The 18864-nt window shown below is 37.4% G+C and overlaps 1 protein-coding gene across 1 annotated transcript in view; it reads left to right on the top strand.

Moving 5' to 3' along the window:
* Nucleotides 1-18864, top strand: part of CDK14 (cyclin dependent kinase 14) — a 520730-nt gene that overhangs the window by 482368 nt on the left and 19498 nt on the right. The window contains exon 14 of the mRNA XM_054692320.1: nt 3521-3664. Within this exon, the coding sequence (XP_054548295.1) occupies nt 3521-3636 (116 nt within the window). The 3' untranslated portion in view covers nt 3637-3664. The remainder of the gene's footprint in view (nt 1-3520; nt 3665-18864) is intronic.

Raw genomic sequence — 18864 nt, forward strand, 5'->3', positions numbered from 1 at the left:
AAATGCCTCCGGTAACAATTTTGAGTTACAGAAATGCTATTTCTGTGTCTAGAAGATAATCATTATGAAGTATAAACCCAGTCGAAAGAAAGGACAATCCCAGTGTTTAATATTACAGTCATTTCATTTAGGCAATGTGGTGGACCTGACAAACATGTTTACAAAACAAAGAATCCCTAGACTTTGGGAACTAGTTTTTTTAGGTGAAATGACCGGTGTTGAAGACTGTTGTTTAGGTTAATATTCCATAGACTATATTTAGAAATTCTTAAAATTAAATTTTACTTGTGTATGGAGTCATGTAAAAGTTCACCCCCTGGCACAGGGCAGTGGCAGTAGCAGCAACAGCAGCATAACCCTCATGTGCTTCCTCTTCAAGGAGATTTGGAAGGTGGTCCACCTAGAAGGAAGTGTAGCTGAATCAATAAATGGATTGTCTTGGCAGCCAGGCTGTGATTCAGATTCATTAATTCCAGGAGCCTTATACTAATACATAGTCTGCTCAGGAAGCTGTGACAAAATACCATAGACTGGGAGACTTAAACAACAGACATTTCATTCTCACAGTTCTAAAGTCCAAGATTAAGGGGTTTATAAATTTGATTCCTGGCTACTGTCTTCCTCTTCTTATAAATACACTAATCTCATCATGAGGGCCCCACCTTCATGACCTCACCTAACCTAATTACTATCCAGAGGCCCCCTCTCTAACTATCATCAGATTGGGGAGGTCAGTGCTTCAACATGTGAATTTCAGGGGGACACGTTCACTCCACAGCTCTCACAATCTTAAAGATAGTTCATGGCATTTTTTTAAAAGAACATCTACAAAAAAGAAGCACTTATGCAAGCAGAAAGCAAAGCCAGGTAAAAGGAGAAGACTGGAACAAAAATAAGTTCAAAGTGGACTTGAGCCTTCTTGACCTACTTTAATATATCAGATCCTATGAAAAGAGTATGAAGAGGATCTGGTTACACTGAGCACTGCAGTCACATAGATTAGTATAAAAATGAAGTTGCCTACTTAGGCCAGACTCTCTTTGCTTTGGAAGAATATGTAACAGATAGTGTCTTTATTATACTTTTCCCTAAAACTCCATTCGTTTATATAATACCAACATTTGAAAGTAATATATTAGTATGCCAGCAAAGTGGGAATTACCAATTCAATAAACAAGATACAAGTGTACAATAGTGCAGTTACTGGGGGATTTGCTGGTGAACGCTGTGAATTTTGGTGGCACCCCGTCACACTCCCTCTCCCAAAACCCCAACAGCTTTGCCCCACTTCTGCACAAAGATTTAATTGCAGGGAAGTCAATGTAGGGCTGATTTAGAGGAAATTCATTACTTTTCCCAAATACAGCACAGGGCATTCTCTTGTGTATACGATCAAGTTACATAAATTATTGAAGCTGAACAACCCTTGTCAAAGTAAATGAACAAAATACACTTCATAGCACAGAGTCCTTGATTTTATTAACATTCATTTGCTAATCCACAAAACGGATCTGTGGTAAAAGAGGGCCAACAAATCGGTGCAGTGTGAAGAGCACTGCGCTGAGACTCAGCCCACCTGGATTCTAGCTTCAGCTCCTCTGGTAACTCACTGGGCCACTTTGGGCCAGTGCCTTAGTCTCTGTTATGTTTCCATTTTCTCATGTAGAGACACAGTGATGCTGAAGGACCTTTCCAGCTTTAATGTTCAAACTTATTCCTGTAGATATCTTAAAACAATATTATGCTATTCATGTAGTTACATGCTATTGTTTAAAAATTAATACATTGATTCACACATATTTGCCGCCTCCAGTTCTAGACTTCCTTGCTCTCTTGAATCCTTTCAAATCAGGCTTTTGCACCCAAGACTTGGGAACTGGAGATTTCAAAAACCTCTATCCTTTGGTTATTTCCCACCCATCATCCTAATCCATTAGCTGAATTCAACACAGTTGCCCACCATCTCCTCCTATTAATAGTTCCTTCACCTTGGAATCCAAGACAGGCATTCCCAAGGTTTTCCTTTGGCCTCCCTCAACTCTCCTTTTCAGACTGCTTTGGTGATTTTCCCTCATCCCCCCAGGCACCTGGTGTTACAGTTCCCTGGGGCTTACTCCTCAAAACCTTTTTGTGTACTCTCCCTGGAGTTCAGATGATCTCATTCAGTCTTGTGATTTAAGTATCAGTTATACACTGGCAGTTTCCAATTTCTTTCTCCAATTTCAACTTCCCTGACTCCATCCAGGCTTGCATATCCAACTAAATACTCAGATACCAGAGTATCTCCAGGTACCACTGTAGGCATTTCAAACTTATGTTACCAGAACTGAATTTCAGATCTTTAGCCCACACTGGCTCCTCCCTTGTCAATCAATGGCAATGTCATTCTTCCAGTTGATGGAAGTTATCTTTGACTCTTCTTCTTTTATCACACACAAACACAATTCTTTTACAGACTCTGTTGACACCACCTTCAAAATATATCCAGAATCATACCGTTTCTCAACTGCAGTCCCCCTGCCCAAGCCACTCATGTCTTCTTTCACCTGTTTTTTTTTTACAACCTCCTGTTTTGCCTGCTTCTCTTCTTGGTTTTTAAAGTTAACTCTCAATGTTTCCCTTTTTACCCTTTTGCAATTGCTGTTCCTTTAGACATAGCCATGACTTGCCCTCTTACCACCATTGTGTCTCAGTTCAAAGGGACCTTATCAAGGAAACCTTCATTGACCTACTGTAGCAATCCACATTTGCAGTTTCTCATCCCTATTCTTTATTTCTTCATAACACTTACTACTAGTTGATTTATTTGTTTAATTGTTTATCATCTCTGTCCTTCTTATGGAATCTATGAGAACAGGAATTTCTTTAGTTTTGATTTATATACTGCAGGATTTTGATATAACTAGAACAGTGTGGGCTCAATGATTCCCTCTCCAATGAGGGAATGAATGCCATGAAGAAAGGGCAAAATGTTGTTTTCAAATATAAGTTAATTGTTCTAAATCAGAAAAATATGAGCTCAACTGAACTGAGGTTTGAGGAGAAGACCGACTATCCTGTCACGTGTGTATGTGAATCTGTGTAAATGCATGTGTGTCTGTGGCCATTTGACATTTCAAATACTGACACATACCATGATTTTCCTGGACATCCAGATTTGCATCTCCTCCATTTTATTTTATTTTATTTTTAAAGATTTACTTATTTATGTATACAAGAACTGGGGTACAGGCCAGAGGTGTAGATGTTGAGAGGATTCACCAGAGACAGAGCGGGGAACAGAACAGGCAGACTGACTGAAATACACCGCTGAGGGGAGCAGCGGGCGAGTCAGGAGAGGTCTAATGCGCCATGTGGGTTGCTCCCTGGCTGGAGATAAAACTCATGCTGCAGTGGCTGTGCATAACTTCATAGGTTGCATCTTAAACCCTTGTGCCACCAGAGAGGCCCATCTCCATTTTTTAAAAGATTATAGATTCATCTATAAACATATAAATGAAAACTTTCATTCTGTCCACAGTGTCTTCTATTTTTACTGTTCCAAATGTAAGATTGCAACCAGAAGCTGGAGAGAGCATGCGGGCCTTTGGGAAAAACAATAGTTATGGCAAAAGTCTATCAAATAGCAAGCACTGATGAGCACAATATTCTCAAGAGAGCACAGGTAAGATGATCTATTTTACTTGGAAAATAACATTGATAGAAGTCAATAGATCTTTCAAATGAAATATTTCAAATTCTTGTTTTTCCAAATACTTATGAGTTTTATGTTCACTATGTTTTTTATCAGATTCAACTGATATAGAGTGTGATCAGTCATTTCCATATTTTCAAGCATCTGCTGGATTCTAACTAAAATTGCATTTCATTGATGTCGTCAGACGCAAACCTTTTTAGTGATAAACAAATTGTTACTTACCTATTCTTTCCTGAGGTGAGAAAAAGGTTAATCTTGGGTTATATCTAAGTCACAGATCTGCTTCGTTTGGCCCACACAATATTTTTTAAATCAGTGGCTCTCATCTTTAAATGAGAGATTTTCTACAAAGTCTGAATTTCTGACTTTTCTTGAAAAATCAACAAGTCTGGTAATACTGCAGACCATTCCCTCCAGAAGTCTGTGTGTGTAATTGAATGGAGGCTCATCCCTTGGAAAGGATGTGTGCTCCCTATTTTAGCTCAGTTGCAATGTGAGCCATTCATCCACTTCTGGACCTGCCTGTCCCCTGGTACAGATCTTGTCCTGTTGGAACTTTTCTGTTTCCTATTCGATTCTTTGATCTCCACCATTTTGTAGATAGGAAGCTTAATCTAAACAAAGGAATTTCTAGACATGTCAGCCTGCCCATCATTCATGTTTCCCACAAATAAATATTAAGAGAGTAACTTCTGAAAAGGCTGTTCTTTATTGCCAGATGGAAATGTCTGTTGTTGTTTTTTTTAACTCTGTCCTTACATATGTTTTTTCAGGCAATGTAATATGACTAAAGCAAATAGAGAATGAACTTTTTTGTCATGAAAGCTTTTGATTTGCTAGTCCATCTTTGTTACTTGCTTGTGTGGATGATCAGTAATGAAATAATGGAATGAAACATAGGATGTATACAGCATTGCAGGAGTTCCTCTTCCTTCCTCTCCTACTATGAAGTATGTTAACAGACTGAATTTTCAGCAAGGCAATGACAGCACATTAAACTGTTCATATTATCTAGGGGTGATTTGCCAGAATCTTTAGCTATTGCTAGCCTTAGCTTTTATATGTGCTCAATGTGGGGGGTCAGTTTTGGCCTCTCAGGAGTATGGTGGCGATTTATGAATGCTTTGGAGGTAAAAGATTCCCAGATAAAAGAAGATGTGTAAATGCCAGTCTATAAATATTACTAGTAGATTTGCCTGTTCAATTAGTAAGAGTAAGATTTTTCACTTTTCAAATTATTTCTCCCTATTGGATAAAAGTTACCTAGAAGCACAACCTATATTCCCCTGTTAGCACTTGTACTCCCACTCTGAATTTCAGTTGGTCAGAGAAAGTGGGACTGAGTTTTTAACCAGTTACCAGTTACCTCCCAGTTCTAAGAATGGTTTTAATTCATGAGGATGCTTCATATGCTTTTTAAAGTATTTAACCTGTATTACCATAATGAGGACCCCTGGCCTTGTAAATCTCTTAGCCAAGTCACTAGAACAAAACAAAAAGTGGACTTTATTTGTGCTGCTTCCTCAGGCACACATGCACACAGCCAGCCTGAATTTCAATCACAGGCTGTGTCCTTTCTTCTCAGCGCTTTTGAGACCCCTGACCTGAGGTTGGCCAGTCAAAGCTGCTAGAACGTGTTTCAGGCCAGCTTCTGCTTGTAAAATCAAATCAAGCTCACTGGATAGAAGCATTGTCTATAAATGGTCTCGAAAATTGCTAATTGTAGAGATTTTTTTTTGAGGTGCTCAGAATGGCAGCCATCAGTATTCTCAAGCCTTAATAAAATGTATTCTTTGCAGTATATTTTAAAAACTAGATTCAAGGTTATATGTGTCTGTAGTGGAGCGATCCCTCTAAACTTACCTGATGGCTATACAAATATGTTCTCTATTGGTTTTGTCATTTTGCATCAAATTTTAAAGTTTTAATATTATTATTGTTTTTGTTTTCTTCTAAATCCGTATTCCTCAACTTGATTTACTGCTATACTGAGGAAACATGTAAGTTTGTCTTTTTCTCTGAAAAGCTACCAGGAAGCTGGGCTCTAAGAGCTTTCTGGCAGTCAACAGAAAAAGAAATCATTTTAATCTCACCTTTGTGGATTGTGAATTTTAATCTAATGGGGCCATTTTATAGAGATTTCTATATCTTATAAAATAATATAACCTGTATATTGACTTACTATAGCCTGTGCAGTGGACTTTCTAACCAATACCTGAATGGCAAAATGTAGACATTATGGAGAAAAAAGTCTACAAAATAAGATGTCACAGAGAAAACCATGTAATTTTACTAATTTTGATTTTGTTGTTGATGAATTAATCGTTAAAGCAGGCTCTGGCATCTTAAGTTTTTTCTCAAATGTCCCAGGTCTTTGTAAATCCCAAAGAGATTGGGAAGGTGAAGAAGGGAGACTATATTAGGGCCATACTGTTGACTAATATTCCAATCTCCTTTCTTTGGAAAGTTACAGAGGTAAATGTGGATGGAAAATGCATTGTGATATTTCTGCTTTTGATAATGATGGAGGACTGAGTACACAGGAATGTTTAATATCCTAACTTTTCCTCCCATACCTGAATGCCAGATATTTCTATATTTGCAAACGAATGTCACTTCAATTATGTAGCTAATAGCACTGGCTCTGCGCAAGCTGGTCTAGTGAAAAAGCTAGTGAGAGACATTTTTGGTTTCTTGTATTTTTGGAATACATTTTTGGAATCTCATAACCAAATTAAATGAAAAGAAATTCGTACCCACCTATGTTAAAAATGGGATAGGATCCACTGGATGATCAAAATACTGTGCTTCTTACATTTTGTTATCCTCTAAAGATATTAATAGACCAAAGATTTCACAGATTGTCCCTTCCCTTTTTATCGGTATTGAAGAATAAGACCCTTTTAAAGTCTGAGACACTTAAAGTTTCATAGAAGTTTTCCCCAAGGAAAAGACTAGAAGCTCTATTAAAACCACATCCATTTAGTGTCACTTATATTTGCTTAGTGATACCAAACACACCTCTAGGCTGAGCTTAATTTTCCAGTCATTCTGAACTGAATCAGGAAGTGCATGGTCCCTCTGTCTATTCCTTTTGCTATGTATTGGTTGATAGTCTAAGTGGCAGAGTGAAAGTTGCCATATCAACTCCTCAACTCTGGCAACTTGTCCCAAGTAAACAGCCACCTGTTATTTTCCTCCATGCTATGACATTATGGCAGCTCACTCCTTCTGTCCGGGCCTCAGCTAACATTGCTTTCACCTTCTCTTCATCTTATGGCTTCTGCTGACTTGTTTCTATATACTTATTCATGAATCCTATTTGTTGTCATTTCTCTTTGTCCCTCTATTTCTGGGGCAGTCTATTGCTGAACTCTTTTTCTTCCCCCCCACCCCCCACTCAGATTCAGACCCTTCTAGAGAGCATCTCTGGTTTGTATAGAAAAGCAGTAAGTAGAAAGCAAGACTTTGAGTAAAGCTTTTGTGTCAGCCACCACTGTACCAGCTGCTGGCTGACTTTATTCTGCCGTGGGTCAGGTGCTGAGCCCTGATCCAGTCAGCTGAGCTGTGAATTGGCTGGTCAACCTGTCATAAGGAACCCCTCAGAAAAGAGCTCTGAGCTTAATGGTCTCTGAAGCTTCTTCAAAGCCAAGCCTATATCTGAAACTACCCTGCCTGGACTATACACTACCAAGGAAAACATCAGACAGATATGGGGCAAATTCTAGTTTTTATGGTATAACCAATATACTTATTATGTGGTATTTTCTGTTATAAACTAAAGGTCTTTAAGGTATGTTGCATTTTCTCAACTACAGACACAAAAGGAGATAATGCCTATTAGTGCTTATCATAATATAAGAAATTCAAATGTTGTGTCTAGCTTTCAATATCAGGAAGGTTTTCCGCAAGAACTATTATTTTCTACAATTTTTTTCCTATCCAAATAACTACAGTTTTCTCATCTCTGTTGCTCATATAGTTGACAACAAAAGTTGTGGAAATAGCAGACAGAGTGGGAAACAAATCTTAATGCGCCTTGCTGGTGTCATCAGAAAGGATCCCTGGTTTTTGTCATTATCCCCACATTGCTGCAGATTAAGAAATACATCTTATTCAGGAAGATGACAGTGCTTTGAACCACAAATGCATAATGTATGTTCTGAGCACCAGGTTGGAAGAGGCCCCACTACACCTGCAGCCCTCTTTCCTGAGCTGACCCTCTACTCTGGAGAGTCTGTCATCTCCTTTAAATTCTATTGTAAAGGGCCTCCTTGGTGGCGCAGAGGTTGAGCACTGGGCTGCAAAGCTGCCTGCAGCCTCTGCAGCGCTGGTTCGATCCCCGGCCACCAGCGAGGGTCCCACATGGCACGCAGACCTCTCCTGCCACGCCCGCTGCTCCCCTCAGCAGTGTACTTTGTCAGTCTGCCTGTTCTGCTCCCCGCTCTGGCTCTGGTGATTTCTCTCACTCTCTCGCGCTTCTGACTGTACCCAGTGCTTGTATAAATAAATAAATAAATCTTTAAATAAATAAATAAATTCTATTGTAAAATAGGGAGTTTGTTCTCTCTTCCCTCTCCATTCTCTGGCTCTCCATCCCTCCCTTTCTTTGGCTCTCTACCCCAAAAAATCACTACCAACTCTGTGAATGAATTAGGGGAGGCCTCTGGGGCCTTCCCTTTCTAATCTGCTTAATTATGCACTGGGATTGGCACAAAGCAAAATGAAAATAAACAAATATATCATGCTTCATCCAAAGTCCATTTTGAAGGCATTTATTTAAATTTTTATATTGCTGTAACTACAGATTTGCAGAAAAATTAATATTAGTACAAAGAATGTCTGATGTCCTTCATCTAGTGCTCCCAAATGTTAGAATTTTGGTATATTTGCTGTATTTACTTTTTCATATTCATCCCTCATCTTTTCTCTCTGTCACATAAATGTGTGCAAGTACACGTTATTTTTCTAAACCACTGTTTTTACTCACATGATACTCCATTTCCTTTAAATATTTCAGTGTGTTTTTCTTCAGAATGAATAATTCAGATTGATTTTTTAATTAAAAATAATTGGTTTTTGCCCTTAATTTTCCGTTTCCCTTTTCTGATTGATTGTTTATACAAGCAAAATGGCTAAAAGACAAGAAACTGGTTTGATGCTTGAAAAGTAGGTTCATAAGCCCATTTCTCTTTAAAAATCATGGTTACATTTTTGTAATTCAGTGTTTCCAGGTCAGATGAGCTTTCAAACTGGGGGAGGGAGCAAATAGCACTGCAACTTGCATCTTCTGTCTTTTTCAAAACCCAAATTAATTTCTCAGGGACTATTTAGCCAGCAGCATAACATGAGTGAAGCTTTCTTATAAATAGTGGGCACAAGATGTGATAGAGCTAGTAAGTAAGATATCTATGCTTGGCCAAACTAGCATGAATCTAACAGTCACATATAATAAGTAATTTTAATCAGTTCAGGTGCTCTATTTTTCCTTTTCATTTGATGTTGATTCTTATGAATTTGGGATATAGAGGGAAACGTCTGTGCCCTAAGTGTACTGTATTGTATTATTAATACCAGGATAGCAGCTGAGTCCCTCAAGACAGTCTTTGTGGTCTGCGGATACTCTAAGAAGTGTCTGAGCATGAAAGGAGGCTGTTTGAGTTGAAGTGGGCTGATGGCCTGGGATGACATTTGAATGCATGGAGGACAATGTCTAAATGACAATGTCAAGAAGGGGAAGCAAAAAGAAGCTCAAAACTATTCCCATTGTCCCATGGATTCTCATCACTCCAGAGATAGTCCTCATATGGGAGCTTTGTCTGGGGAAAAACGGGGAGTGGATCAGGGAGGAAAAGACACTGGGGCCCTGGGACAAAAGCCAGGGATTCTGGGTCCTTACATATTAAAATTTTAGACAGATAGCAAATGTAATGAAAGCAACCCAAATGTATTTCAAATCTAACAAAGTTAAACATTTCAGCAAAATTATTACAAGTATATTTAACAAAATATTTGCAGTATTCTGAGATGCATCTATGAATAAGGCTTTTAAGAACATCAAATTGGTTGTGCAAATGAATAATTTACCAAGTCTCTTTTGGAATTTCGAATAGCTTCTTCCCTTACCAAAGTACACACACACACACACACACACACACACACACGGAGTACAGTCACATAGCCAAGTAGAATACTTTTAAATAGTCCTAGAGTTGTTAGGATAGCATCATAGATTATTCAAAGGATTGCTTTTTCACCTAAGGAAATCATGTATAAGGTTTAGAACAAAAAAAAAAATACAACAGTTCCATAAACTGATGGAAATTTATCTCATAATAAATACCACCATCTTTGCTAAGCTTAGAATCAAATACTTTTCATTTCCATTCTTGGGTGAAATTTTTTCCCCTTAAATTATCACCACTTTTCAGTGTCATCTGCATTCTGTATAGTGCCCTTGGATTTTTAATTGCTCTGGATTATCATTTTCAATGCAATTAGTAAAATTTCCTCAATTACATATAATAATTACTCTAAATGGGGCTATTGGCCTAATTACTATAAATGGGGAAAGATGTATGATTATCATGTGCAATTAACTCATGCACAGTATTTATTTTACATTATTACATACAATGGTGTAATGATAACACATAATTATATTATATCATTTCTTGGTCAACAAATCTACTTCACATAAAGATACCTAGAGTAGTGATCCATTGCCAGAGATCTATGTTTGGAGTTTCTTCCTAAGGTAGTTGAGTTATTCTGTGGACTGGGAACCAACAATAGGAACAAAAAATCTGTGCACAGGCAAGAAAAATCTGGAAAAAAAATTATTTTACCCCCATTAATTAAGAAAACCCAGATAGTCCTATATTGTCATTGTTAAATCTTCCTAGATTCCCGTGCTATCCATACCTATTTGTTTTAATATAAATATATAAGAATAAACACCCCTAAATGGTGGCAGCATCTAAAATATGCCTGGGAAAAAGAGGGGTGCTTTCTTCATTGTGGCAAACATGATAATCATCCCTAGTTTACAAATGCACACTTAACAAGCTTATAGCAGATAATTAATTCTGCATAGGAGGCTGTTTGACGGTGGGATTATGAGAATTGCATATTGATGGTGGCAGGAGAAATAAATCTATTTTCTCTACGTAAGGTAGGGTGTTCTTGTGTTCTTTCGAAACTGGCACATCTCAGAGGTGTTGCTCTCAGAATGATCTCAGGATGGAAAGAAATCAGTAATTACAGAGCTAGGCATTCAGTTGTGTCCTAATTTTCCCACCAGTTTTTCAGTGTTTCAGCTGCTCAGAGACTTAAAGTATTCTCATTAGGTAGCTGCAGAGGCAGCAGCTTGCCTACTCCCTCCTTCTCTCACTCACATTTCCTTTTTTTTTTTTTTTTTCCCCTTTCCATTTCTGCCTTGGGAGTGACTGTGAAGATCATTTGCCGGAATGATTGGCAGGTTAGAGGATTCGATCAGATGAGTTCCTCTTAGTGCAGGTCAAAAAGGCTAGTTAGCAGGAGCTGTCGAAAAATGCCAGCAGCATTCGAAATGGGAAATGTCATGACTTCCAGGCAGGGGGTGCCACCTGGAACAGAAAGCCCCCAGCTCATTAGCAAGTTACAGGATGCAGGCTTAACTGGAGGGAGCAGAGAAGGAAAGATAATACCCAATAGGGAAAATGATTGTGAAGTGGAATTGATTTCATGTATAATTTGTTTATCACTAGAGGGGACAAATGCTGTCCTCTGACATGAGCAGAGAAGTGTGGACTATGAATGAAGCAACTTAGCATAATCTCCAGGTTGTGCTTTGGATTTAAAGAAAGCAAACTTCTTTATTCTTAACTGTGGAAATGATCAGGTCATGTTACATTAATTAAAGCTGACATACTCTCAAATGTTTTATCTGGGCAGTTGTGGCAATTCAACAGAAATGGATAGAGATGGGCAACTTTAAAAAATAAGAGGGTTTTTTTTTTTTTTCTCTGCTCATGTGGAGGACTTGCTTAGTTGAATACTGAATTACAACAGGACTGGTGTTTAACTTCAGTGGTTAGCTAGGCTGCACAAATCAAACTGGGGTTTCCAAGTCTCATTTAGAGAGGAGAGTGTTTGTCCTTTGGGAGATTTAGATCTAATCTATGTTAAAATATATATGTATATTTAAGAATATGTCTGTATCATCTTTTGGTACTATATTAGTATCTTAATCCTTCTTTGGTGCATTAGTCAAGTTTACAGTTCATCTTGAATTTGATATTTCACGATGAAGTCAACAACTTACAGTAGTCATATTTCTAAATCAAAACTTTAGTGCCCTTATAGAAAAAATTATTCTTCAATTTGAAAAAAAGGATGTAGTGGCAAAACAGAGAATAATATGGTCTTACATGTACTCATACTAAATTCACAATATTTTCACAATGTGTCAGTATTTTTCCAGTATTAATGGTCTTTTAGTGTAAAGTCTTTCCTACATAAATCCCATCAGAAAAAAAATGTATTTTCTCTTGATAAGAAACTTTTATGATATCATTTATCTTTTATATAGAGAGCTTCATCTTGTTATTTTAAGTCATAAATACCACAGCTGTAAGTCTTTCTGGCTGAACACTACAGAGAATGTTTACTAAGCATCCAGATTTTGGTTTAACATATATTTTTAAAAAATAGCTCTCCCTTGAGTTACTCTTTTCCCTTAAATATTGAGACAGTTTATGAGGCAGTTATGAAATAGCCAATGCTTGGTTTATCGAGTAGTCTCAGACTGCTGTCTTTTTTGAATAGGAATCTTAAACCTTATAGTCAAAACACTGGTGGAAAATTTATTCTGTTCTGTATTCAGCATAAAAAGCTTAGCATTAAGCTACTGAATATAGCTGTCAAGATATGCTGTATTAGTTTTGTCAAATCTAAAAATTTAAATACCAGTGTGCATCCATTCAGTCCCTCATTTGGGAGTTTTATTGTGTGGTCCAGAAACTAGCCTTTGAAAAAATATTTCTATAAAATACTATTTGAAATGTTTCATCTAAAGTTAAGATTTTTCATTTTTCCATAGTTACTCAAATTGTTAATACTGACAGATTTATTTTAAAAAAGGAATAAATCAACAATTTTGAGAGACAGCATTGTTAAGGAATTATTTTTAATAAATGACTTGGTTCTGATTGTTTGCATGTGATTTTCCCAGTCTTCTAATGACCTTTTAGTAAGATGCCCTTACCTCTCAAGCCAAAAGTGCCTGGCCTTGCAGAGCAGGAAGTGAATGGTAGCATCTGTACATGCCTGGTCTGGTTGGGCCACCCTTTTCTCCATCCCCTGCCCTCCCAAAGTCAATTCCGCATTCATGGACTTGGTAGAAGCTCCACTCTTTCGCATTCTTCTCAGTCAATCTCCTCTCCACTAACTAAAATAATCTCTGCAACTTATTGACATTCTTATATTTATCACTCCCTTTGTCAAATTTTTCTACAACTCTATGGATTGAATGATCTTGCTGTTAAAAGTTTCACATTCTAACTTGTGGGTTTTCTATGGACGTGGTCCCTAGGTGCCGAAGAAAAGAAATGGCTTCTGTTAATGGACCTCTCTATCAGCAATGCTCAAAGGGTGACCCACATATCCCAGGCACCCTCAGAGGCTGCATTGCATCAAAATTACTATCATCATAATACTAAGATGTTCTTTGTCTATTGAACAGTGTTGGCATTTACGCTAATGGTGCAAAAGCAGTGGTAAGTAAAACTGTTGACTTTGGAAAGAATCTACACAGTGGCACCGAACTGTATCCCAAGGTCCTGTTTTTCTTTACCCTCACACATTGGTAATTTTTAAAGAAGCCATTCTTGGTTGAAATAAAAATTATTAATTTTATTAAACCTCTTGTTGAGTAAATGTCTCTTTAGTATTCCATGTGACTAAATAAGAAGGTTGCATATGTCATCTCCACTATGTACCTAATTACTATGGTTCTCTCACAGAGAAGCACAGTACAGTTGTTTGAGTTGCAAGCTGAACTAGCTGCTTTTTTCCTGAATCATGGTCTTTACTTGAAAGAATGACTGACTGAAGGAAAAACTGTCATTCAAACTTGAATATTTGAAATTTTATCAAAAATGAACAAAATTGGTGGTGCAGCAGGTTGAGTGCAGTTCTGTGAAGCTGTCCGCAGCCTCCGCAGCGCAGGTTTGATTCCCGGCCGGCAAGGGAGCCAACCACATGACACATAGACCTCTCCTGTTGCGCCCACTGCTTCCCTCAGCAGTGTATCTTGGTCGTCTGCCTGTTCTGTTCCCCACTCTGTCTCTGGTGAATCCTCTCACCCTCCCGCGCCTCTAGCCTGTACCCCAGCTCTTGTATTAAAATAAATCTTTTAAAAAAATGAACAAGATTGAGTTTGTCACAAAGAAAGCAACTGATATTTGATGTTACTGGTAAAATTAAAGCTTTCAATAGGAAAATAGAATCAGAGGAAACTACAAAAATTCTTTATTTTAGAAATATTTTGAAACTGTGACCTTAACAGTTTCCAAAATAAATTTTCCATTGATACTCGTGGTGACATAAACAAGTCTGATGTTTTTGATATTTGTATAGTGAAATGTGTCAACATTTGACAGGTCTGCATAACTCATTGAATTAGTATTTCCTAAATGAACAATGCATGATTTTCTAAAATATTCACTAAAGTATAAAATTAATGAACTAATTGATTTTAAATCAACAGCGTATAGAATTCACTGATACAGTTACAGGTTCAGATTTCCCAAGGCAACTAACCTTTAAGAAACTACCACTTGGTGGGTTTTGTGGTACTATAAAAGAAATATATATATCCACAATTATCTGAAAGAGCTATTAAAATATATCCTTCTTTCCAAAGACATATTTGTGAGAGACCCTATTTTCTTAAGTTGCATCAATTAAAACAATGTATCATAGAACAGATTGAATACACACAAAGATTGCATTCTCTGTCTTATATTCAGCTAGACATTAAAAAGAGTTACCTAATTATTAAGCAGTGTTACCCCTCTTGCTGGTTTGGAAAGTGTGTTACCTTTTTCAAAAAAAGTTTTTAGTTAATATGTAATGGACTTTTAATGAACTGATAAATATATTTCTTTAAATTATCAATTTTAATTTCAAATATGATCAATATCAATAGCTATAATTCACTTAGACAGAAACTCTTCGGAGGTCCTCAATAATTTTTAAGGATATAAGGGATTACTAAGACCAAAAAGTATGAGAGACTTAATCTTTATTAGTAATGAATGCTCTTCAGTAACTCTGACATGCTAATTATGTTGATAACATTTTCTCCCTTGAATAAATTACTATTCACATTTTGTGATAGTAATTTACTATTTGCATTATTAAAATATTAATGCAGGTTTTTTGCTTATAAAGTTATTCTAGTGATGTCCATTTAAATGAGTATCTCAGTTTTTCTGGGGTATAGTGAATAAAACCCCATTCTTGTGTTCACACAGATGTCATCTAAAAATTACAATGATGTATCATTTACTACACCCTGGATGATTAGTAGAATAATTCTTAAAAGACTTTTGCTACATATTAATTTTTAGAGCTATGATTTTCCTTTTTTTTTTTTTTTTAAGTGCTTTTGTTGTGACCTGGCTAAAGATACTCTGATCATAAATCATTAGACCATTTTAGATAACTTGTTTATCAGGCTCAGGAGGACTATCAATACAGCACGCTCATGAAATTCCGTGAAAACAACTTCTTTCAGGAGAAAAAACTCAGGGCTTTACCTGTCTGACTATTACTAGGTCCATGGCAATCCAGGTGCATTTTTGGGTTCAGAATCAGAAGTATCTAGTCAGCATTAATAACAGTTCACAGCTGTATTATAAAAAATTCTTTATTTTTAAATACTTTTAGATTCACAGAAGATTGCAAACCCAATGCAGAGAGCTATACCCTTCACCCAACTACTAATGTTAATGCTCCAAGGTGCATTTGTCAACCTAATAAAATAATGTAGGTACCACACCATTAATTAAATTACAACTTCATTTGTAGCTCACCTATTTCACACTATCTTCTTCTGCTCCAGGAGGTCACCCAGTGTACTAGAGTGCATTTAATTGTCATGCTTTCTTAGTCTCCTCTGGTCTATAATAGTGTCTCAGTCTCCCTCCCTCCCCCCATTTTTTTTTTCATGACCTTGATTCTTCTATTTAGGTATTTTGCAGCATATCCCCCATGATACTTTCTTATGATTAGATTGGGACCCTGGTTTCAGGAAAGAAAACCACCAAAATGAAGTGCCCTTCTCATCACATTATGCCAGGAAATACATGATATCCACATGAATTAACACAGAACATGTTGACCTTGACCACAAGCTCAAGACAGGTGAGATTTTAAATCTATATGCTATCCAGAAAAGAAAGCCAGAGAAGTAAAGAGTTTTGGCGACAGGTTCTTGACTAAATAGAAGGAATTAAAAAGGAGGTACTGAAATAAAAAGACAAAGAAAAATTACTCTCATTTGCAGCCATGGCTGCAAATGAATGGAAATGAAGGGCAGGACTAAATCATAACAGAGGGGAGAGTGTCTGAGTTAAGAATCCTGAGCTTCTAGACTCTGACTTAGATCAGAGATAGAATTAAACAATATATCTGATGAGTATGAATATGTATTTTCTGAACATGAGTAAGTGTTGGACTATTTTACACATGATGGGAGCACAGTCGGAGTTTCAACCCTTCTGTATTGAAGTCTTCTGTTAACTCTCTTCCCCACTAGAATAGAAATCTCAGAATATAGGAATTTGTTTACTGTGCCATCCTCATTTCACTATCTTATCTCCATCTCCTAGAGTGACACATAACTTATGACCATTAATTTTTTTTATTGATTTAATACCATTGTTTTACATCTTTGTGAATATTTTGGCAATATAGAATTTCTCCCCTTAGGTGTGGTTAGCTCACCTACCACCTGCCACCCATCGCCCTCCATGATAGCCTGTTGTGCCCTCTGCTCCCCTCCCCCAAATTAAATGTTCTTTACATGTTGACTAAATTAGTGAATATCAAGCTAGCTTGCTTTCCCATAATCTTCTGTTCTTTCAGCAAATGTTCTTTGAGTAACCATTATATTGGCTCCGTTCTGGGCGTTAATGAATAAGACGACTCCTAGCTTAAAGACACTCACAATTTAGAGACACAGATCCCATCATTTAAATTTCAGATGATAAAGGCTACAGTAGAAATTTGCATGAATCTTCATGGGAGGACAAATGAGGGAAAAATTAATTCTGCCAGAGGGGTTTTAAAAGGCTTCTCAAAGGAAGAGACTTTGAGCCAAAGGAAGAATTAGATTTTCCATGAGTCTGAAAGAGAAGGAGGGTGTTTTCAAACAGAGGAAAGACTAAGAGTAACACTAGGTCACAAAGTGCAGCATCTTAGGGAATGGTCTGGTAGAGTTAAAGGGTTTGCGAATGGGGTGGTGAGAAGAGGTAACATTGAAAAAGTAATCTGGGGCCTCCCCGGTGGCGCAGCGGTTGAGCGCTGGGTTGCGAAGCTACCCGCAGCCTCTGCAGCGCCGGTTCGTTTCCGGCTGCTGCCACGGGAGGAGGGTCCCACATGGCGCGCAGACCTCTCCTGCCGCCCGCTGCTCCCCTCAGCAGTGTACCTCGGTTCTTCTGCCTGCTCTGCTCCCTGCTCTGGCTCTGGTGAATTCTCTCACCCTCCCGCGCTTCTGACTGTACCCAGTGCATGTATAAACAAAACAAACAAACAAACAAATAAATAAATAAATAAAACATGCCTCTATTTAAAAAAAAAAAAAAAAAAAGTAATCTGAAGCTGCACTGTAAAAGGTCTAGAATGATATGCTAAAGAGTTTGGATTTTAATGTGATCGCCCATGAGGAAACATATGACTTCCTGGTTAGACACAGGGGAATCAAAACATGTTAAAGCTGGAAGATCCTTTAGGGATCATATAACAGTCTTGAAAGAAGATGTGGTAATTTTTCTTTTCTTTGAACTGCTTATTATGATAGATCATGTCTTTAGAAAAAATAAAGAAAATGCGTAAAATTATATTCACACATATACCTAACAATATTAGAAATCATACCAGCACCCTTTTCCTTAGCTAAAAACTATTCATCCTCCAGCCCTGAAATTTTGTGACTCTATTATGACTATGTTTCCTTTATTATACATTTTTCAACATGTACATGTTTCGTTTTTTTTTTTTTTAAAGATTAATTAATTTATTTATTTATACAAGCACTGGGTACAGTCAGAAGCGCGGGAGGGTGAGAGAATTCACCAGAGCCAGAGCGGGGAATAGAACAGGCAGACTGATGAAATACACTGCTGAGGGGGGTGGCGGACAGGAGAGGTCTGTCACACCATGTGGGACCCTCGCCTGCAGCTGTGGATCAAACTGGCGCTACAGAGGCTGCGGGCAGCTTCGTGGCCCAGCGCTCAACTGCTGCACCACCAGGGGAGGCCCAACATATACGTGTTTCTTGAAAAGCTATGCATAAATTGTTTATTTTAGTTGAAAGAATGAGCCTTGTTTGTTCACACATCTTTATGTATGGATGACCCCCTTATTTAACTCTTGGAAATATATAGAGTATAATTTCACTTATTAAGCTACATGGACATCATTTAGGGGAAATGCAAAAAAAAAAAAAAAACTGAAAAGTGAGATGACTGGTTTTCAAGGGATAAAACTTTAAGAACGCTTTTGAAATTGAAAGACATGTTTAAAAAATCACAATGTTATAATGTGCTCAGCACTCAGTAGGGTTTTCAAGAGTAAATTCATAGTAGTGTTTATGAACTTTAAATCCTTATAAGGCACGCAGACCTCTCCTGCCGCCCACTGCTCCCCTCAGCAGTGTACTTCGGTCCTTCTGCCTGTTCTGCTCCCTGCTCTGGCTCTGGTGAATTCTCTCACCCTCCCGCACTTCTGACTGTACCCAGTGCTTGTATAAATAAATAAATAAATCTTTAAAAAAAAAAATCCTTATCTTTACTACTAGTTTTTCCCCAAATTCAATAAATTGTTAAGTATTTATCTTAACATACGTCTAAACAACTATTTGAAACCACGTAAATCAACTAATTTAACAGATTAAACAA

This window comes from Talpa occidentalis, unplaced genomic scaffold, assembly GCF_014898055.3.
Source record: "Talpa occidentalis isolate TD23 unplaced genomic scaffold, MPIMG_talOcc4v2.1, whole genome shotgun sequence".
Classification (NCBI taxonomy): Eukaryota; Metazoa; Chordata; class Mammalia; order Eulipotyphla; family Talpidae; genus Talpa; species Talpa occidentalis.